This window comes from Athene noctua, chromosome 3 (genome assembly GCF_965140245.1).
Source record: "Athene noctua chromosome 3, bAthNoc1.hap1.1, whole genome shotgun sequence".
NCBI lineage: Eukaryota > Metazoa > Chordata > Aves > Strigiformes > Strigidae > Athene > Athene noctua.
Window position 1 is genome coordinate 57,820,975 of NC_134039.1, and position 23,193 is coordinate 57,844,167.

The following is a 23,193-nucleotide window of genomic DNA, read 5'->3' on the forward strand; positions in this document are numbered from 1 at the left end:
TCAGTATGAGATTACAAAGCAAATTATATGAAATCCTGCTCCATCTCTAAGCTTAGAGAATCTGAAGTATTTAAACCAGGTATGCTATACTGCTTATGTGCTGCAACATTTTACACTAGCAGTGTCAGTATTTTAATGTGACATCTGAAGCCACAGCATTCCTCTTGCCTCTCCTGGGCCTGCATGACATACCACAGGCTGCAGGAATGCCTCCACATGTTCATTAAGTCAACATCCATACAGAACACAAATTTCTTTTTAGCTAGTATGTAGTAACGAATACTAGGAAAAATTCAAATAGTTTTATGGCTAAACTACACACTGATTAATTTGCCCTCTACAGAGGGAAAAAGAAAAAAAGACATCATGATGGAATTACCCAATATCCAGCCTTTGGAACTAAGCAGCAAAGCCAGACCTGCCTAAACATCTTTCCTATTAAATATAGATCTGAGGAGAACAAGCTATTCTTTTCCAAATCACTTATTTTATCATTAAATTTTCCTCACATCTACCCTTCCATACAAACTATCACCTGTAAAGCACTTCCTTTTTCAAACCAATATTGTAGATTTGTAAGAAAAAAACTAAGTAGCATGTATACAGATATAAAGGGTAAGGGTTATCTAAGCCATCTTTGCAAAAAGCAACAGTAATACCAATGCCTGGTAACAACTATCCGCCCCTTGATTTCTAAAGGTACTTCAAGGATTCAAAACTTCAGGGAAAAAAGTAAATACTGGCATTTTCAGACAAGTTGCATCTTAAAATCATGGAACTCAAACAGAATCCTGGATCTAAGCCATTCCAACAATTAGACATATGATAGGTCTTTTTTCTCCCCTTCACCTCTCAGTTCATTGTGGTAGGACTGAACAGCAGGGACACACAAATTCAAAACTTGTGTGAAGACTGGTTGAAAACACTCAGCAATTGGAAGTGTGTCACAAGCAAGGCAACTGCCAAATTGAAGAACTTAGAAAAAAATACATGCACAGGTTATGTATCACATTCCAGTTCCTGTTCTGATACATTTCTGTTCAAGCACACCCACAACCCACTCCCCAGGGGGTGTTTTAGAATAAAAAACACTTTGAACACAGAAGTCAGTTCACAACTACTCTAACTAAAAAGGGAGGAAGGCATCTAAGGAAATGCCTCCAATATGATGAATATTATGTGTGTGATCCCCTACCTTTATAGCTAACATACCAGAGAAGTTGTAAAGATGCTGTTTCACATTTAACAGACATTGAAAAGCCTGGTATCCCCGTAGATTATAGGTAAATCAATCAATTCATCCTCTGCTAAAGGTGACTGTTAGATGTCCAGCACTTATTTCGGTACAAAACAAACACTGCATAATTAACAAAGGAGTACTTTCTCTAAGCTTAAGTCCCAGTTTTTGGGCCTAAAGAAATGACAGACAGAAAGAACCTGGGTGACAGAGGACAAGAGACAGAAAATGGAATACCACTGTGGCAGTGTAGGATGCCCAGGCACTCTACCAACCGTTTCCAGGAGGGCTATCAAAGACATCCACAGCAAAGAAGAAAGTAGGACAAGGCTAGGAGAGATAGTTGGAAGGAGCAACTGCAAAGGCTTTTTCCTCAGAATTATCCCCAGAACTATCCTGACTGAAGAGGCAATGGCAATGTTTAAGAGATATTATTTTATGAGAAGTAGTGGTTCTCATTAATTTGAGAGCATTCAAGTTCCCATATCAACCACACTATTATGTGTTGTCATATGTATTTTGATTATTTCAGGCAGAAGTGATTATTTCTTTCCTATATTACAATATTGAAAGGACTCAAATTTTACCTGTTTAAGTTCTGGATGCAGCAATGAGACACAGACCTCAAAAGGATGTTAGAAGTATCACATCTGTGCTCATTTAACTTCGTTCCTTACCTCTCACTAACTCCTGCTATACACTTAAGTTCTCAGTTCTGTCACTGTTCTACCTTTTTCCAAAAGTTTTGCTCCATGGCAAAGACAGATTTTACAACCACAGGACTCAAGTTACAGCTTTAGAGTTGTTCATTTCTAATCTTACGACACTCAAACTATTTTAGCAGCCTTCTCAAAGTTGACAAGAATCAATCCCTAACTTCACGTCCAAAATACGTGCTTGGACAGTTCTGCTTGTTGCATGTGGAGACAAAGTTTAAGATAGCGAGGACAGGTAATTGCTTACTAACCAGTCTCTAGAATTGGAAGGGGGTTACTGCCATGCTGATCAAAGCACTCAAATTAAGACTGTATCTGAACAGTACTAGCGAGTAGGACTAACCTAAAATTTGTAAAAGAGTTTTAGAACTAACAGCGGGTTCAGTAAACAGCATGTTCATGAACAAAGACCAAAGAGCTGGATGGGAAGACATACAATTAATCTACTTCAACTCATTATTTGTTCCTGCCCCATGAAAACAACCATATACTCTTGAAAGGCCAACTAAATTTCTCATCAGGCGGTAGCTTTGTTACACCTCACAAGATGTGCCTGTGGGTTTGACCAAGTGAGGCAGCTTACTTTGCACCAGGGCTAGCCAATGTGCAGCAGCAAGCCAGTCACCCCCACCAGCCAAGGAGGCCAGTACTTTCAGAGCCACACACACAGCAGGCTCACCCTGCAGCCAGGTCCCCTTCAAATCAGAAAAGCCCCACCACTTGGCAGCACCAGTATAGCATGAGGAAGCACCAGTACTCTGCAGCTGCAAGGCACTTGGAGCAAGACACATGAGGAGCGCTGGGGTCCTGCCATCTTTTATACTCCCAGCTGCACCCTCCCTTGTCTCCCCCACGCTGGCACACATATTTTGGCAGACAGCCCAAGCCCAGCGAGAGGTGCTGATCCAGTAGATATCCCTCCCTGCCAAAAAAGTGATTAGTTTTCAGCCAGATCAGCTCTTCTCAACTGTTTATCACAGAAGCTGTTACAAGGGAGCAGTGGGGAAGCACATGGCCAGAGCTGGCCTGGCCATAGTCATGCTGGTCCCCAGACAATTACATTCTGCTCGCCAAAGTTTCCCCACCCGCACATACTCAAGACAATATGCTATTCTGAGTTTCCTGAATTACTTTAGCATATGGTACTGTAGCTGTGCATATTCGTATCCTACACAAAACCCATATTTTTACATAAAACCTGCTATTTGTAGTCTGCAGCATGCTTTTGAGGTTTTGCATAAGGTATGTAAAAACATAAGTGGCATTTTACATAAGTTATTAAAAAGCCAAACTTATCACTGTGAATGATATTGCAAACAATAAATCCAATTCATAGACTGACCAAAAGATTCTAACTTGCTAGTTTAAAAGAGTCCATTCAACATTTACTAGCTTAGTAAATTTATTCTGAACCTCTGCTTCTCTAAAACCAAGCACCTCCATCAGTTTCTACTTGGTCATTATTCTACTGGGGAACCCACAAAAGCAGGCAAAGCACACTGATAAAGACCACAGATCTCCATCAGCTGTACAACCACATTCACACCTCAATTATGATGCTGCTAACTAGTTCCTCAGAGTGAGCTAGAGGCAATAATTATCAATATAAATTCAAGTAGATCTTTGTAAGAATCTTCATTAAAACCTACGTTTTTTCTAATGTTAGTTGCACTTTTTCTGTTTACTAGGTGACATTTTTCTGATTACATTGGGAAAAAGAGGAAACCATGTAATCTGTGCCTGTTTAATATGACAACAACTAACTTCAGCCATCCTTAAAACCGTTGCTATTTAATATACCTATTAAATACATTTTTAGAAGCATTGCTATTCAAGCCTCGGCTTATTCAGTGGAATGGTGTCTTTGCAGAAGTGAAAGACTTTCCTTTGCATGCAAATACATTAAAACCCAACAATTTTCAGTGTTAAAGGCTTCCCAATGAATTTTCTGAATGTCAACAAGCATGACCACACTTAAGCTTCAAGATACAAATGCAGTGGATGTGGTCTAACACTGAACAACAGACAGGTAGCAGCAGCAACACTGACACCACTCATCCTCCATGCTGCCAGGAAGCCAAGGCTTTTCATCAAGGGAACAAGTTTTAAATACTACTTCTTAAAGCACATAATTGCTCAGGTTGAGAAAGCTACTATTTATATTGCAAAAACTGAAAAAACAAAAACAATAGTGTTTTTCAGAAGCAATCACTGACAGTAGCTTAAAAAAAAAAACCCTCTGCAGGTGACTATGGAGTAGGTGATTTCAGTGTTACCCTGTCTCTAAAGTTGGAGAGCCCATTACCTCAGACTTGAGTATTGCTTACCATGTTACATCTCAAGATTAAAGTAAAACCAACAGTTGCTTCACATGCAAGAACACCAGACACTTTCCTAGAAAAATACATATTATTCTAATATTTTACCTATTTTCAACATCTTTCACTATGCTTTTTTAATTAATCAGTGTAAAGAAATTTCTCAATGTCTTGGGGTAATTAAATCGTTACAAAAAGCCTAACATATGCAGAAAAAGACAGCAGACAAGTCTTCTGTCTTCCAAGCTGATTTAAAAAAAAAGTTATTTATCAATTCAACTTTCAAGTTCTGTAAGCAACTGGAGAATCTGTAGCTTCAGTTGCTTACTGTTATCACTGACATATTTTCCCAAGACAAATATAATGGCAAAATATGTGCAGGCAGGTATCTCCACCCTTATGTATTACCTCTTTAACCTGGTAAGACACAGGAATAAGCATCTTTGTTCAACTCAGCTGAGCACTGGCTCAATGAGAAGAATTTTAGCTTTTGGGTCTTGTTATTTCAAGTGGAGGAAAAGATATCATCAAGTGGTATCATGAAGTAATATCATTTTGGCTTGAGTTATAATTAGCTATTCAACTTTTTTCTGATATGGGTGGGTAGAGGAAGAGAAGTACAGCTACACTAGTGAACTCTGTACAGAACCAACACGTGCTATTTTACACTGAAATAGAAGGGGAATCTTCTGTTTCCCACCTTAGGATTTCCTCTTTTTTTGTCCAAAGTTTTACAGACCAGAAAAAGGAAGGAAGCTGGGGGTGGGAGGGAGGGGAAGGTAGAGGAATAGGGAAGAGACAGATAAGTGAAGAATCTTTAAGAAGTTTCCACTATTAACCATGAGTAACACAGCAACTCTGCCAGCTGCTGCCCACTAAATTGTTTCAAAAATACATGTTCAGATTTCTTCTTTCTTTATCATAGTAAGAGAGGAGACAATGTTAACACCAGGAGAACAATTGCGCATCTCATGCAAAGGAAGAAACTGCAAGTCAAGCTCTGTGTCCTCGCTTGTACTAACAGACATAGCAGAAGAACCTAGGAAAGGAACCACACAGCCTAGGGAAGAGGCTTACTCCTTCAGTGTATAATATATTAGCCAAAACTACCACTATCACTTACAAAAGTTAGTATTTACCACCTGTGACCCATCTCCATACCACTTAGTTTCAGGGAGTATACCTCACCTGTACTAATAGAATCGGAGGCAACATTATGAACCACTGAGGACATTTAAGTTTCCCAACCCTACATTTTTCCTCTGCAAAATTAAGACAGTACAATTAAAATAGCCATCTTCATATGCAGCTTTTCCTCAGAAAAATACACATATTATACATAACATTATCTACAAAAGCATGAATGCTACTTCATATAAGTACAATTATTTTATACTCATAGTCTATAACATATCTACTTGATTAAGGATCAAACTGTTACCCGTTGCTTTGTATATTACAATAATGAAATAATACAACTTTTCTGACTAACTTGCATTTAACATACCTAACAAAACAAATGTTTCCCTCCTCCAATGTCTCATACATGCTTAGCTCACCACACTACTCTGGAGAAAAGTTAAAATAAGGCTTCATGGAGTAATCATTTGCTTTTTACACTGCAACATGTAAATCCAAAGAGTTTTAAAAAATTAAACATGATCCTATTATATGTGGTCCATCATTCACAATAGTGAAAGAAAATGCTTTGTTTTAAAAATAACTAAGTAGAATTTTGTAACTTCTATTACATAGGAGCCCCTATTGTGCAGTTGGTGCTCACCTCTTATCCACAGCATATACAGATTCCCATACACTCAATGCAAGTTATTCATTAAAATGTGACAGAGCACACCTTTACAGTTAAGAACTCATTTTGCATTTCTAAAAACTCGGAAATAAGTTTGATGAAAACAATAAAAATCAAATAAATCCCAAGCAACAGATTTGAAAGGGCACTCCATTCCTTCTTTGCTGCAGAAAACTGAACAAGCTCATTATTTAGCTGATTGTAACACCAGTCACTGCCTGCTTCCAGAGCCCCTTAGACACACACATACACACACTTGAAATCCAGTAACACAGAAAGCAAAACTGAAATAAATTAAAGTTACTCCTCAAACGCCTTATTGTGAGTTCCACTAACAACCCTCTTTTGGGGTTACCTCATCTATTAATTGTGTTTTTCTACATACAAACTATCAAGAAAATAAAACTCAGTATACTGGAGAGCTGAGACTTTACCCACTTTCAGTTCTAATAATTTCAGTTGTTACTATTAACAAAGTAGATAAATATCTGCATGTGAATCTGAAAAAATAAATTTACTTGGTTCTTTAACTGGCGAAAGATGAAAGGTGCAATCCATATCAGCAGGTTTTTTCCCTTACGTTAGCTTTCTTTCAAGAGCATATCTTTTGTCTCAGCCCATAAGACTGTGTTGGGTTTTTTAATCCTGCAAAACTGATTTGATTTCATCCTATTTTCTTACTCAGAACAAGAAAGAACAGCACTACAAATTGCAAAATCCAAGCTTCTTTCTTTGTCCCTATAGCACAGGTGACTTTCAGAGCTGCACTGTCTGCAGCTCTCCTATCCACCCTTGAGCATCTGGAAGTTAGATCAGCATTATTTTCAAATGAAACATTTCAGGTGCTCAAGAATGCAAAGTTGACATATAATCTTTAAACAATATAGCTGGGAACCTGCATACAGAATAACTAGAAACATGCATTATAAACAGAAAACAGCTATCACTTCAGTCTCTTATTCTAAAGATCTGAAGAATACATTCCTCTACACATACAAAGGCAAACTAATGGCAAATCATTGTGGCATCCAAGTGTCCTTAGTCGCTCATCATGCATTGCTCCTCTTCACATGCTCTGCTTCTGTTAGCACTTAGAGTTCCTAAATTGCATCTCACAACAAAGCAGTCAGACAAGATGCTTCCAACAGGGTCATGTGAGAAAGGAAATCTGGGAGCCAGCGTGGCTGAACAGAAGAAATAGTATGGAAGAGAGGTGCCATTCACTAAGGACACATAAGCAGAAATAATCAGCTGACAAATACAGGATGGGAGAATGACCGTCTAGACAACAGTATTCCGGAAGAGGATCTGAAGGATTGATTAGCAGTTCCTGACCGAACATGAGTCAATGTGATGCTATTGCAAAAGGAACAAACATCACACCAGAAGTGACAAGCAGACACACCACCTAAGCATAAACTAAAAGATTCTCCTGCTTTACCTGATAAAGCTTTCCTGTCCAGTTTTGAACATAACCAATTGGTCAAAGATAAGAACAACATCATCTACAAGGAAAGGATGAAGTAACAAGTTATTTCATACAAGGAAAGAGTCTTGGCAAGTCTTCACATACACATGACTATACATGCAAGAGGAAAACTAATCCAGTGCTAAACACTTTGTAGTAGTAAGAATGCTAAGCACTGACTACAGAAATTGCAGATGCTCCATTATCAGCATTTTAAAGAACAGGCCGTCAAACATCCTTCAGAAGTGACAGCTGACTTGGCCTTGAGAAAGTAGTACAGATTAAATCCCTCAAAACTCTTTCCAAACATATTTTCCCTATATTTCTATTGATCATCTCCAAAACAATAATTAATCCTTTGTATTATATCATGTTAGATATATTTACAACAAATTAAACACATGTGAATAATAAAAAGGGACATCTCCCTCCAGGTTAATCTCCTAGCTTCCAAATCCCTGGGGGGATGAGGGGACCATGGTCACCTCAAAGGCATTCTGCCCAGCTCCTCACAGAGGACAAATAGCAAGAAAAGTCAGGAAAAGCAAAGCAAAGTGTTACTCTGATATACACAGTCGCACACAAACAACCCACAGTAACAAAAAAAATTCCAGTCTGGAAGTGAAGCCAAAACCTTCGCATTTCAACCCTTCTGTGCAGAACCACAAAGACAGGCTTGAAAGGACTTTGAGAGGTTACCTAGTTTGTTCCCCTGTACCTTCACATAATAAACTATAAATCCAGTTTATAAATCCATCAAAGAAACACCTACGCAAAATACTCAGTCTCTCAAAACTAAAGAAATGAAGCAACGCATCTCCCAGGGGTGTGATCTCTGCTGAAAGTGTTTTGTCTCAGTTGCTGAATACATTCAAGTGTTGCAAACAATCTAAGCAGTCAAAACGCTCTCCTCAGGATGTTCCCTGATCCCAAGGCTCAAATTATGGAGAACTTTATAGACCAAAACCTACATGGTGAATTACACTCAGAAGTGAACTGGAAATTATGGAATGTGGTCGATAACACGTTCAACCTGAACCAGGCTGTAAAGATGAAACCCTGTTTTATTCTGAAGTTTCATTTCTGGGTTGCAGGTTAGGGAAGCAAAGAGATGCGTCAAAGTCAGACACTCTTGCAGCAGTGCAAAAAGTTGTCATATCTGCATGGTAGGAGTAAAATAACCAATTATAGCTTCCTTGACAGAGAAGTTAGTGACTCCATCACATGCTGTCTGAGCTCCCAGAAGCAACCACAGATTACATTAGCCTACACTAGATAAAAAAAGCATTCTCCCTTCAACAGGGAGACCACATTCTCACCTTCTCTCCTTGCATTATTTAATTCACCACTGTTCCATCATCTTTTGGCTAAATCTGACCCAGCTAGTAGCCACACAAGTCCAACACTGAAATAGTGGCAAAAAAACCTCAATAAGCAAAAGAAGAAAAACACAGTACTATCAGTATAGAGCTAACCATGAAAAATCAGCCTTCAAAAATCTTTCCCAATAGGTCCAGATATGTAGTGAATAGGAAAGAAAAGATCTCCAAAGGGCACTATGTAAGCAGGTGTTAGCTCTGGGTTGTTCTTAGGAGATAAAAACATTCAAAACATCATATCCATACTAAGGACTCCAGGGTTTTGGAATCAGCTGTTAAAAACGATTTTAAAATCTTGACTTAGTCTTATTTTAAGGCAATTTCACCACTTTATCAACACTTGTTTAAGTTAAGACTAGTCATGACCAAAGTGACTTAAAAACCTCAGCCTTCATATTCTGCTCTCCAAGAGAATATAGTCAGTGAATTTTTTTTTGTCTTTTTTTGTCCAAAAGCTGTAAGTTGACATCATTCCATTTTTGAAAGATTCCAAAAGTTACTGCTTATATAGAAGAACAGGAAAATATCATCTTGATCTGATTGACATCCTGAACTGATGTAAAAGCCCCTGTGACAATGCATCATGTGTTAAAAATCTTCCCATTGCAAAGACCCACACATTTTATATCTGAGATACCTAGAACTTGGGCAGGTATTTCATAAAATGAGAATGGGTTCCCATCGCCCCAGTGAAGTCAACGGAGCACTGGTATCCTGCCAACCTCACTCTCAGTGCTCCATGGCACCTCAACATCACCTACTTGCAGTGACCAGTCCCACAGTTACAACAAGAAAACAATCATTCTCCAGCTGTTCCTTAGCTAAATGACCCAAAAATGCACTCTGTTTTGCCTTGCCTGACTTCTAAAGTTATTTAGGCAACTTGACAGAAGTTTTGGATATAGCTCATTATTAGTGGTCATATTGGTCTAAGACAAAAATACAAACTGAATTCCATAGAAATGTGAGGCAAGATTAACATAGGAGAACAGAGAAAACAGGTTTCAAGGTTTCATTCATACTATTTGGAGACGGATGAAAGAGAAACTGATGAAGTGTTTGTGTTAAACAAAACACATTAGAAGTCCAGCATGGTATTGACAAAGGTATTGTTGAGCTAAGCAAACCAAGCACATTTACAGGAAGTTAGCTTGCAGTCAAAAAAGTGAGTGCAACATGAAGATAAAGATGTCTTAGCTTAACTATCAACAGGACTGCTAGCAAGACTACCCTGGCTGCAACTCACAACAGGGAACAAGCCAACTGATTTGGTTTTCGACTATGTGCAAGTCAATACTGCTCCTGTGATCAACTAATACATCCCTGTATTTTTCCTCCTATAAACCTTAGCTAACTACACAGTCATTTGACCCTTCCATTTCTCCATCTATAAAATAGGAGATGGCCACACTTCACAGCCCCTTGAGAAGGCAGATTTATGGCTTAAACACACTAAAAATACCAAGCATTATTTAAACTTAGTCTAAGTTAGTCTATTTTACTGTACAGAATGACTTCAGGATTTGGAATACCATTCTGCTTATAAATTAGACAATGCTTTCAGCAACTGTTTTTAATTTTTTTCCTTAATTACTCTTTCCATCCTAATCCAAAAAATGCCTTCCTGAAAAATCCTGAGAAGCTCTGTGCTCAGTAGAAAGACGTGAATCACCTACAATCCAGACAGTGTAACTGCATCCTTACAGATTCAGGTAAATCAAATAAATCGGATAATATGGGAGTATGCAGATCTGGTGAGACAAAGAAAAAAAAATGAACCTCTATATTCAGGGTATCTAACAGAACTTATATCTTTACTTCAGACAGCAGCTGCAAGATAATTATGTAGTCCTGCAATTTATTTATTACAGCTAAAAGTTTCCAGTTTGCACCAACTGGTTAGAGTCACCTTTCAAAAGCTACACTTACCAGTTTGCTGCCTGCAGAGCACCTACAGCTCTACAGTCTTAAATGACTCATTTTAACAAAGGGTTCGGTTATTGTTCTAAACAATATTGTTCTGTTTGGTTTTGAATTCACATAGAACAGCACACAGCATTTATGTAAGACAACTCCATCTGACACCTACCAGAATTACACACTATGAACAGCAAGAGATCTTACTTCTCCCTACCCTTACATCAGTGTATTTTGTACTAAACACTCCACTGCGACCACAACCTTTGTGCGATGCCATCACTAGTTTGACACAACAGCTGAAAGCGCAATTCAAAACATGTAATTTCAAAGTAAAATACAGAAGTTTAACCTTTTGTTTCAAAAATAAAGATATCAAAACCCATACAAAGCAGACCTTCTCAGAACCAGAAATAAATTTCAATGCTTATTTCATCTTTAGCATCCTGAAGGATAATATGTAACTGACAAAGTCTATAGCCTTAGAAATAAAAACACCTAACTGCAGTCCAAAGGGTGTCATATGTAAGCATAATAATGTTCTTCATTATGACAGTTATGTCTGTCTACTAGGAAACGAACTGGCAGTGCGTCTGCCTACTAGTAAGTGAACTTACAGCAACCTGCTCAGTAAAAAGCAATCAGGTATTATCTGTGGCTAGCAGGCAGAAGTTTAAAAATTTGAAGAGAAGATTGTTACTTGTATTAACTACCTCTCAAAGTGGGAATCAGTCAGACTGTGCAAGTGAGCAACAGCCACCTGGTTACCAGCAACCCTTCAGTGCAACCAGGTGGCTGTCGCCTGGTTATTCATCCATTTTGGCATGTCACAGTAGAAATGTGCAGCACAGAGCATGTGCTGCAAAATTCAGATTGAAAATGCAGATGAGGTCTAATATTGATGCAAGCCCTGAGCTCTTTATACAAAGGATACATATGCTTGGTACAACTAATCGGAATTCTCAAAGGGATTTTATAATGCACCCATTTTACTACAGCAGGTAAATAAATCAGTACTACATAAAAAACCCAACAAACTGTTTGGAAACATAATAATCCCGTCACTAAAAAGGAAAATATATAAGCAGGTCTGTGGCACAAAATGCAAGTTTGATCTGTGAAATTCATTTTAGGTGAAGTTTTAAGAATTATATGGCAAGATACAACTCCCCTACTGCTGCTAGAGAGCACAATAGCTTATACAATAATTGGGTGTGATGAAGATTTTGCAGACAGCACTCATCATGCAGGTGAATAAGCACATAGCATGAAACACAGTCCAAGAGAAAAACTTAATTACTTTAGGTTAGTATTTCAACATTTTGCAATGGTCATATAAACTATGGCAGCACCCTCATCCTAGGGGTATATAGTACCCAAACTGAACAGTGGCTTTTTGTTACTATCTTGAATAGCCTTTGGAAGCCAAATCACAGAAAACCACGGAATGAATTTAAATAAGAATAAGCATCTTTTTGTGACTATATTATATTTATGTAAATAAAGAGGATCTTTGTAGTGAACTACATTTTCTGTCTGATCCACTATGGAGAAATCACAACTGTATCTCTTCAGCAGGCATAAGATTCCAGTGACACCAGCCCTGGTAGGTGAGGAAGAGCTGGACAGGGATACCATGTGTAAGCACCTAAAAATGTTTGCTAAACATGGAAAATCTTATTTAAATGATATCGCTTAAATGTTTAGCAACCAAGAGGTAGTTATCCAAATAAGGGGAGCAGTGTTTGTTTTCGGTATTGGAGAAGGTGCTCCATAGCCATTTTTAGCTGATAAATCAGGAAAAAAATTGCTTCCGTTGTGAAATAGCATACTATGCTCAAAACTAAAAAACCCAAATAGACCGAGAGGAGGGTTGCAGCTTGAAATACTTGAGTGCTAATATCCAGCATGCCATTCCAGGGAGTCCCAGAGTGGTTTTTAAGCCTCTGCCCATCCTCGTAAAGAAAGGCGGGTGGCAGGACTAATCAATGTCTTGTAACCCATCTGTGACCCGGCAAATAAGGAACTCAAGAAAATAAACCCCATCGATGATCTCTATAATGTAACGTTGGGAGGGCGGCAACATCTGGGCTCAACTCCAAACGGGACGAAGCGGCCCCGCACGGGGCTGGCTCCCGCGGCACTGCGCGCCGGAGCGCGGCCGCGCACACATGCACAAACAAAGGAGGGCTCCGCGCTCCTCGGGCTCTTCCCGTCATATGCACAACTCCGCGTTCAAACGCGACGTAAACAGACGGAAAGGTGCTTACTACGCTAGTAGGTCTGTAGAACAGTTCAGCTGCATCTCTGTCAGAGCGGGCTATTGTCCAGGACGAGCCACCGGAGCTCACAAAGTGCTGGCGGGTTTAATTGATAGTGTCAACAAACAAAAAAATCAGCGCCAGCCTCCCTGATCACTTCGTAAGTCAAATCAACGGGCTTCAGAGCCGTGCACCGGGCAGTCGAACAGATCGGCAAGGAAGCGCGGCTCCCATAAGCGACACTTTGTCTGGTTTCCACTGGAGCAGCGACAAAACCCCCGACGTTCTAACAATGCCCGCGGCCCCGCTCCCGCTCCTCCCCGGGGCGCCGCCGCCACCACCGGAGACCGTCTCCCCGCCGGGGCGCCGCTCACAGCGGCGGGATTTCTTTTTAAGGCTGCTTTGTTCCCCGTGAAACACCAGCCCTGCCACCCCACGCCGGCGGGGAGAAGCCGAGCGCCTGCCTCGGAGGCGGGGACCGGCCCCATCCCCTGGCAGCGGCGGGAGGCGCCGGAGCCGCGGCTGGGGCACCGGCCGCTCTTTGTTGCGCCCCTGGGGAAGGGGCCGCTCCCCGCCGCGCAGAGAGGGCGACGCGGCCGCTCGCAGGGGCTGGGCGCTGCCTCCGCTCCCGCTGGGGACGGCGGCCGCCCGCACCGGCCCCACCGCGGGATGCGCTCCCCGCCGGCAGCGCCGCTCCGAGCCCCCCGCGCCGCCCCGCTCGCTCTCGCCCACTCACCCACGCCGTACTTCTCGTGCTCCGTGGGTATCCACATGCTCGCGGCGTGCGTGCGCCCACCCCCCCTCCCGGCCGGCAGCCCCTCCGCCGGGAGCGGCGGGGCCGGCGAGCGCGCCCGCTGCCCGGCTGCTCCCGCCGCGCCTCAGCCGCGACTGCCCGGCCCCGGCGGCGAAGGCATTGTCTGCCTGGCTGGCTGGCTGTTTGTTTGTTTGGGCGGGCGGGCGGACCCACGGACTGACTGAGACGCGCTCGCCGCCGGCCACTTATATGCCCCGTCCCGCTGCACGCTGGGGAACGTAGTGCCTCAGCGCGGCCGCGCCCCTCGTCGCCCGCGGCCGGGGGAGAGACTACGAGCCCCGGCCGGCCCCGCGCTCCCCGCCGGGGCGGGGCGGGGCGGAGCTCGGCGCCCGGAGGCCGCCTCACGCCGGGGCGGGAGGAGCGGCGCGGCGGCGGTATGGCTGCGTCCCGCGGGGCCGGGGGGCCGCCGGCGCGGGGAGGTGAGTGCGCTGTGGGGAGGCGTGAGGAGACACCCCCCCCGCTCCCCTCCCGCCGGCGGCTCCGTGGCCCCCGGCTCGGGCGGTGGGACGGGGCCGGCGCCGCCGGGGGGCGGCGGGCGCGTGAGGGAGAGCCCCGGGCAGGCCCGTCCCCGCCAGCCGGTGGTTACGAGGGACGTGAGTCGTGTTTCTGGCCCTGCCGGTGCCATTCCCTCGCTTAGCAAAGCCCCGCGCGTGGCCCATGAGGCTGGGGGATGGGGAGGGGTTTCCACAGCGAGTGGTGCTGGCGAGGGAACGGGTGCCGGCAGTGCGCCGGGGGAGGGACACGGAGCGGGCAGGCCGGGCGGCCGTTCGGCTTCTCACAGAAATCCCTATCTCGGCACACACACGACCCAGGTAAAGAAAAGCAGGCGGCGTGCGGGGAGGAGCCCGGATGGACCGCCGGGGGTGACAGCCGGGGTAAGCAGCAAGAACAGCAAGGTTTCCACCCTTGTTGAGGGGCCTGCAGCTTCTGAGCTGCACAGACACACCGTAAGTAAGAAGCACAGACAGCAGTAAGAAGCAGCTTAGCTAGAGCTCACCGTGGGTAAACTGCAAGAAATCCCCAGGCTGAACTGATCCGTGTGAGAAAAACCCGGGTGTAGTGAGGCAGGAGCAAGAGCTTGGGTTACATCTCATGGTCCTGTGGGAAGCCACATAGAGAAAAAAGGGAGAAAACCCCGGTGATATGACAGCGGTGCTGCTCTGCAGGCCTTGCTGGGTACAGGTTGCTCCTGAGTACATCTGGTTTTAAAAAAGTGTTCTCCTGTCAGATCATTATGCTGAACTGCTAACTAGAAGTTTTATGGGATGATTCCTTTTGAGTCGAACAAAAAAACAGAGTATAATATTTTCACATTTAAGAGAAGAAAGTGGCATAATTTTTTTTTCCAGTTCAGGTTGGCTTTTAGCTTCTACTGTCAAGCTATGTTGAATTTTTAAGTCACCAGTAGGGTGAAGGACACAACCGAAGGAAGTCAGGTGCAAGCAGGCAGTTTCAAACCTGGAGTTAGAGCACACTTATTCCGTATTTATCCTTCTAGTTATCAAACTTTGGTAGTGAGTGATCTTGTAAGTGACCTTTGTGATGTTTCTCTGGTATGTACCCTGCTTCTGTTCATAAAAGTAGTATCACTTTATGCAAGTAGTTAACGCAGTACTCTTACTTTATTTATGTGTTGCAATGTGAGCCTCTCCTACATGAAAAGCCAAACCCTTCAAGAGCACTTCCACGCTGGTGTGATTGCACCCAGAGGCAAAGCTGCATCAGTTTAACTGCTGAAACGGACATCCATTTTCGTCTGTGCAAGTCTTTTGTCTCAAGCCGTGTATATCCATGTAGTACTAGAGAAGATGAGGTTTTTCCAGGTAACTCTTTTAAAGGCCAGTACGAAAAAAAAGTTTGTTCCATTGAAATTCCGAGGCCTATGCTCTTTTCTTTAATAAGGTGAGTTCAAACACTCATTGAAAAGATTAGTGAACTTTCGGTGTCTTTGCTCCCAAACTCACTTTGCATCCCCCAGCAGAACCTTTGGAGTCTCTAGGTGACAAAATGTGTAAAAGTCACTATTGAAAATCAAAATAATAGGTGCCAGGCTAAATTAACTTCTACCTCAGCCTATAGACTTCCAGGTACATCCAAGCTATCTCTGTCTCCATAAGAGAGAGCTGCTAACGTGCTGGCTGGGAGTCATGAAATTCTGCCACAGCTTTTTAACTGCTGTCCATCATGTTAACCATGACTGACTTCAGCATGCTTGTATTAGGCTCAGAGCCTCTCCTTCTTCTTCCCTTGAACAAAGACAAGGCTACCCGATGGCTGAAATTGCTTTAGAACCCAGTCACTTAGGGTAAACAGGCGTTACACTATAAATTACATTGTCTTTGGGTGAAGAAATACCTCACTCCAATATTTATCATTTCCCTGTCTCTGAGCAAAATCCTTATTCTTTCAGAAGTTTCATTTCTACAAAGCTATTCGCTCTAGCAACATCTTGTACCTGCATGTGCACCTGAGAAGACGTATCACTTCTTTGGAGACAGTATATAGGAAAATTAAATAACATCTTTTTTCCTCTCTTGCTGTTTCCTTTTTACAGGACTGTGTTGCTTCCTAGTTATTTCCCTGCAGCAGCCTTCACCAAGTAGCTTTTAATACCACTGTTCACAGTACAATTTGTTCAGTCTACATTAATTATGCTACATAGCAGCATTTCTTACAGCATCTGTCAATGGATTTTAAATTGAGGTTTCTTCTGGAAGTGTGTCTTCCATAGTTTCATCAGTAGTCTGACAGTTATAGCTTCCTACTCAGCGTCTTTATGCGCTCAAATGCTTTTTAATACCATGCTGTTGGTGTGTACCATGCCAGAGCACACAGCATGTTATTCCTTCTACGTCTCTCTCTTGTGTCACATTTTTAAGGGAATTCAGTTTACTGTGGAAAACTAAGGTTTGACTGGTCTCGCACAAGTCTACCTTTCTTCATTGCTACCTAGAGGATACTTTAGTGAAAGTTGTTTTGTTCCTGATACTAGAATCATTGCTTCTTTAGCTCAGCTCTTAAGTTTTTCTCTGTTAAGGATGCTGTGAGAGCCACTAAACCCAGTGGACTCTGGGATCCAGGGGTTCCTCTTTCCTGGTTACTGAAAGCCAGTCCCATGTACTCTCAGACCTGAGAAGTTTCTCTGTCCAGATTGATGGATGCATTCCTCTTTAGAATCACGAGCACCCCCATGCTTACAGGCTGCTCTAAGTGTTTAACATCCGTTCTTGGACCTTGAGCCCTTTACCCAGCCAGTAGCTCAGACACCGAGTCTGTCTTGGTGAGGGTCTCCTCCTACTCACCATCTGCTCCAGCTTGATGTTCACTACCTGATTCATTACCAAATCTGGTATTTCTGATGCTCTTACGTGAGCCATCTCAGCCTCACAGTATCACCAATAGTTACCTCAGCCCTGGGTGCCTTGCAAGATTTCACTCCCCAAAGGTCCCAACACCATTCCTCCCTCCAAGCCTCTGTGAAGCCCAGCAGCCTCTTACATAACCCCCCTATTACCTACCTGAAACCCAGCCCATCCTCATAACACTCTCGGCAACTTTTTCTAGCTTCTCAGTCTGTTATTTATATTCAGCCATTTCTTGCGTTATGCCCAGTAGTTTCTCATGTTAGCTAAAGCTCAGGCCAAGGCACAGTTATTGGCCTGTTTCAGTTTTGGCTTGCCATCTCATTGCTGCGCTCTCATGGTATCCCCTCTGCTGTTCCAGCCTCCATCAGCCCAAAGTTTTGGTGGGTGTTTTAGCTTCCAGTTAATTTTCTTCATAAACTTCATGATTTTCCCCATCGGCTTGTGTATCAGCAAAAAAAGGGCTTGATCTGGCTTGTGTCTTCACTTCTGCACCAACCATTTTGATCCTTTGTGGCTCTCCAGCCTTTCACACTGTCCTCTCATCTGTTCTGAGCCTGCTTTTCATTCCTCACTCATTACCTCTGTTCCTCAGCTGTCATCTGCCTCTAGGAGGCCCCTCTGACACTCTAATGACAGTTCCTCAGCCTCCAGCATTAATTCAGTCCCTCTTGCCCCAGCTCTCTCCCATACCCAGCTCGAGTGCTCCTTTTGTCCTGCCCTTTTCCCTTCTGAACTGCCAGCCTCCACTGCCCACAGCTCTTCCTTAGGTCCCAGTGCTCCTGTCCTGCTGCCGTGCATCTCACCAGCTGTCATCCACAAACTGCTTCTGGATCCCATTTTCACTCCTGCTCTCCATATTACTTTTTTTTTAATTTTCTTTTCTTATGCTTTTCCTCCTCTAACTCCTGTGTATCATCCCCTTTCACCATACTACTTGTGGCTCTCCACTTGCATGATCTCATCGTAGTCCCTGCACATTCTTCTCTAGGATTAAACTTCATTAGGCCCGATGGCGAAAGGTTGTGGGGCAGAGCATCAGAACATGACTGCCATGTGAGGCACTGGCTCTCAGCAGTATCGTCATCTTTGCTCTTAGGCGGGAGCGAATTAGGAGTCAGAAAGATGAAGTTTCTCTGTAGCTCTCCTGCCTACTGAGCTTGATAGCTAAAAGTCCACCCAAAACCTTTTGGGAGTAGGGGAAGCGAGGCACTTCTTGTCTTCAATAGACTAAAACACAGATTGTGTTTGACCTCCATGTTGCCTCTTCTGTTTTGGAAACTGGGAAGCGAGGAGGTGAATGGAAAAGTGTTTACTGTTTTCCACTCTTAAGTTACGTCCCCAGGTTATCGGTAATTCCTGATGATAGCATTGTAGTGGCAGCTTCCTTCACATTTGCTACTCCAAGCCATGTTAAAAGGTATGGTGCTGCAGGGCACCTTAGACAGAGCTCATGCAAGCATTGGGCTAGCCCTGCTGAAGGAACAATTAAAGGGATTCCTCAGCAGCAGCCCCTGGCCACTTATGGCTCTTCCAGAAAGAGAAACTTCATCTCTTACTGATTTTGTCTGCCTGGGAGAGCTAGGCAGGGGGGGAAATGGCAACAGCAGCAATATATGTGGCTGTGCCCTGCCCTAAAGCCAGTTCTCAGGATGTGGAGGTTTAAGGAGAGTGATACTTTTGAGTCCCACCTGGACTGGGGTGGTAAAGAGCGGTCAGGATTGAAGTGCACTAGCAAAAACACTGTAGATACTGAGTAGACACCCTCACTTGTCTGATTCAGAAGCACACACACATTCGTGGATCCCTTGAACGTTACCATGGCCTCTAAACCTATCTGATACATGTGCCTGAGCCCTCTTACCTAGAGTGCAGGTTTCCTCTTGTTTCATAGCAAATCTGACTTGGTGTTGGCTATCAAAACAGATACATGTGCTCATGCTTGTCTCATATGTACCCCACAGTCATGGATCCCTCAAATATTAGCAGAGTCTCATAGTCTGTTGCCTGGACTGACTTGCTAGTCATTGACTCTTCCCATGACTGGACACCAGGTTCCTTCCCAACCACTGACTCAGACCTTGAGTCTTTCCAGATATAGATCTCCTTCTACTCAGTGGGTACTCCAGTTTGAACCTTGATGGCAAATTATGCATACATGCATATAGTATTAAATTCACAAGGAAAACAGTCCCTCTAGTTCCTGGTTCTTGGACCTGCAGACCTTGAGAGACCTGCAGCGTCTTCTGCAGTTGCTGGCATTCAGACCTTGCAGCAGGATCACATGTAGGACAGAGCATGAATTACACAAAGAAGTAGTTAAGAAAAGGATTGGTAAGAAGAAAGGGAAGACTATAGTGATCAGGTGTAGGGTTTGATCAGAGAAGCTTACCCGCCAGCAGCCTGTTTAAATGCAAGTGGCCCTTTTTATTTCCCCCCACTCCCTGCCTTCATTTTCTGGTATTTGCTCCCCTGCATCATTCCCTTTCTCTGGCTTTGGCCCCTCCTCTAAATTTCCCATAAAATATACATAATCCCACAAGCCCCTTGTGGTGTTCCATAGCAGGTTTCATGCAGTTCCACAAACACCCTCAAGTATACCATAATACATACAATAATGACATTTCCCCTTTCTTATCAGTGACAAAGTTCAGGCTGAACCTGTTCAAGGTTGTGTCCGAAGTAGTTCCTTTTATGGCATTAGTTCCTTAATGACCGAAGACGATTTATTGTCCCCGTTGTCACCCGCTCATCAGTGTTTGTTTGTGTCTAATCTACCACTTCCCTTGTTACTTGATACTTCTTTTATAGTGAATAGTCCTTAACCAAATAAAGTAATGAATCAGATGCCCTCCCATCCCACACATCTTTATACTACCCCTCCAACTCAGATCAGCCCCAAGTGAACAAGTTACCTCTTTCCTCGCATGGCTGTGAACAGGGAGCTGCTGGCTGCTCACTGCCATGGGTGAAAACCCCAGAAAGATGGTAGAGCAGCCATTGCCCCAAGCGTACAGCTACCACTTCTTGTCTGTTCCTTCATCAGAGTTCCTTGGACATTAGCCTGATGGGCTCATCCAGCCCACCCCTATCTGCCCATTTCTGTTTGATGGGTTTAGAGGTTCATTTCCTTGAAACCCTGATCAGTTCAAAATGTTCACACAAGTGGTTGCATCCTCAGTTGTTCCCCCACAGGACACTTCCAAGCATCTATAGTACCACCAGTGATCCATTTCTTGGGTTAAATCTGTGTGTTCAGTGGAGGATTTCAAGACCTGGGACTTCCACCATACCATAGACTTTGAAGAGGGGAGAAGGGATTTCTTCTATCATTAGACATTCTAAGCTCTGTAAAGGGTGTTGCTTTGACACAGTTTAATCAATGTGAACTGAACAACTAGCAATTACACCTTGAGGAAGTTCACTAGTAAGTGCAACACAATTTATTTTAAAATGATTACCAGAATGAATCTCCTAAACCAGTATTATTTTAAAATGTTTTAAGAGCATTTGTTGTGATTTTTAATTAAAAAATGCAATCTCATAGTCATTTTAAACAGTTACCTGATAAGCAAATGGATCCTGTGGAGGACAGGAAATTACTAAATTATTATTGGTAAAATCACCTTTTATGTACTTCATTGTTGGAAAAGTAAAAAGGAAAAATCCTTTCTTGTAACTGTTGCAGTAAGATTTTAGTGGTTTTAGCCTTCACAGCACATTTATTAAAAAACTGATGATGAGAGAATATACAAGTGAAACTAAGTATTTAATTAAATCAATACTAATAGATTAATAAAATAAGTAATGAATTGTATTACTTGGTAATGCAGATCTGAACTGCCAGTGATCCTGACATAATTTCACAAAGTGTTACAAAGGTTCACAGTATTTTATCTGAGGACAAAGGGGTGTCCCCACACCTCAGCATGAATATGTAACTGTTAGCACAAGGCATAGGATATGTGATAGTCTCCAGAAATACCCAACAAAGGCTTGCTATTTGGTTTTCTCTGTCAGAAAACTTTCATAGCTTAAAAGCGAAGATGGATGGCCTTTATCTTTGTTAGTTATCATTACTTTAACTGCCTAGTAGTGGACATACAGCTGTATTTAATTCCAGTAATCTAAGCCAATTCTTACCCGCTCAGTAGCCAGTAAAGGCTTTGATACATGAACAAAATAGCAAGTATCAGCTGCTCCTATATAATAACTGGAGCTCTTCGAGGAGTAAGCTGCTTCAGACTACCTGGTGAGCAAGTGCACAGCTTAAACATGATAACTTGTTTGCATGTTAAAGCCTTTAAGGTGTTTGAAATCTCTGCTTATGCCTCCTGTTACCTGCAGTGGAGTAACAGGGAGTAGTGGTTCATCAGTCCGCAGATAGATGAAGACCTTTAAACTGCCTCAGTATTAGCAAATCCCTGATTCTTACCCCAAAAGGCTTTCTCATTACCTGAACAAGTAATAGATGCAGACATGCTTTATTTAGATGTAGAGGTGTGGACTAGGAGGATACTACAAGTTTTTTGAATGTTCCAAGGGTAACACAGACACCATTGTAGTTTGTTATGCATATTGAAACACCTTGTTCACTGTTTTGTTTTTACTGGGGAATATTGGTTTTCTGGAAGAGCACCAAAGCTGTCAATCCCTGTCACCAGTAATGTCTGCCACAAGGTGTGCCTGTCATATAAACAGGGGATACAGTTCTTTGAGACTTTAGCCAGCTTTCTTGATGAAGGGGTGCAGGGTCTAAACTAGGATATGGTTATGATAAGAGTGAACAGTAGGAAAGGAATAAAAGGACTTAAATATTGTGAAATTACAAGTATTAAGTATTTTAACTTCAGTATTGGCAAAACTCTTGTCCGTCCAAACAACCTTCATAAGCTTTCTCAGCCCTGTGTGCTTCCTTCCACCATTTCTTGTCTTGCATTCCCTGCTAGGGCTCTGCATCTAGGATCTTCACCCTAAAACAACAATTGCTGCCAGATTCTCTGAGGCTTCTGCTTCACATTCTCATCCATGAACTCCCAGCAAGCTGAAGCCAGGAGAAGAGCCTGAAAGCATTTGAATGTCTCTCCATGAACCTTTTAAAATAGCTTTAAATATTGCATCAGTAAAAGCCCTGCACAATGTAGGAAAGACCATGTCATTGAAGAACTGGGAGGGAAAAAATGGGGTAAGTTTTGTGCAAGCCTGTGCTTGTGAAGAGTTGGGCACATCATCCTGACCAGTGTCTAGCTGAAGTCAGGGGAATCCATTTGTGAAAGTGTTGTTTCTTTGCAGAGTTGTTGTCTGAAGTCATCAGTAATTAATTACAGTCACTTGAGTGAAAAAAACTAGTGTCCAATGACCTGATAATTGTTGAATTAAATAATGTATTGGTCAATACCATTAAAACCTCATAACCAGGTTGAAACTGTGCTGCTTAGCTTGTAGAATAATGCATAAATTTTTGTAAGATGCCAAACTGCTAAACAGTAGGGTTAGGCACTATGGGGGTGTGCAAGCAATTTTCCTCAGTAAGAATGCCAGATACTGCATAAGAGTACAAATGTAATGTGCGTGGCTGTTTATACAATATAGTTTCATGTTAGGGAGCTTCTCCGCCCTGCTTGGTAGGGCAGTAGATTTATGCCCGGTAGTATAAGCAATAACACTTTTTTGCTGTACAAATGTGGAGTGCTCAAACTACTTTGTACAGAAATAGTACCCATATTTGATACTTTGATTATGGTATGGAGCCAGGAGTGCTCAACTGGAGTCTTTATTGATTTTTCAAAACATGCTACATGTTATGGCAGTCAAATTGTAGTTGTTAAGTAAATGAAAAGGTCATTGTGTTTTGCTTGAGCTTATTCTCTGATTATAAAGTATTTTAGATCATCAGTGTACAGCAGAAATT

General features: G+C 42.6%; 2 protein-coding genes across 7 annotated transcripts in view; one reads left to right on the forward strand and one right to left on the reverse strand.

Annotated features, from left to right (window-relative positions):
- DOCK4 (dedicator of cytokinesis 4) overlaps positions 1-14,093 on the reverse strand; it is a 255,172-nt gene extending 241,079 nt beyond the window's left edge. For both annotated transcript variants that reach the window (XM_074903108.1, XM_074903107.1), the window contains exon 1: positions 13,843-14,093. In XM_074903108.1, the coding sequence (XP_074759209.1) occupies positions 13,843-13,879 (37 nt within the window). In that variant the 5' untranslated portion in view covers positions 13,880-14,093. The remainder of the gene's footprint in view (positions 1-13,842) is intronic.
- A 140-nt stretch (positions 14,094-14,233) lies between these two features.
- ZNF277 (zinc finger protein 277) overlaps positions 14,234-23,193 on the forward strand; it is a 65,574-nt gene continuing 56,614 nt past the window's right edge. Inside the window, exons 1-3 of one of the 5 annotated variants that reach the window (XM_074901551.1) lie at positions 14,308-14,339; positions 14,733-14,795; positions 22,232-22,467. Coding sequence is in view for 2 of the 5 variants with exons in the window: in XM_074901549.1 (XP_074757650.1) it covers positions 14,297-14,339; positions 14,733-14,795 (106 nt within the window). In the remaining 3 variants the exon portion in view is untranslated. Of the gene's footprint in view, positions 14,340-14,732; positions 14,868-22,231; positions 22,468-23,193 lie in introns of those variants that run through there. The other 4 variants (XM_074901552.1, XM_074901549.1, XM_074901550.1 and 1 more) reach the window with 4 other exon arrangements.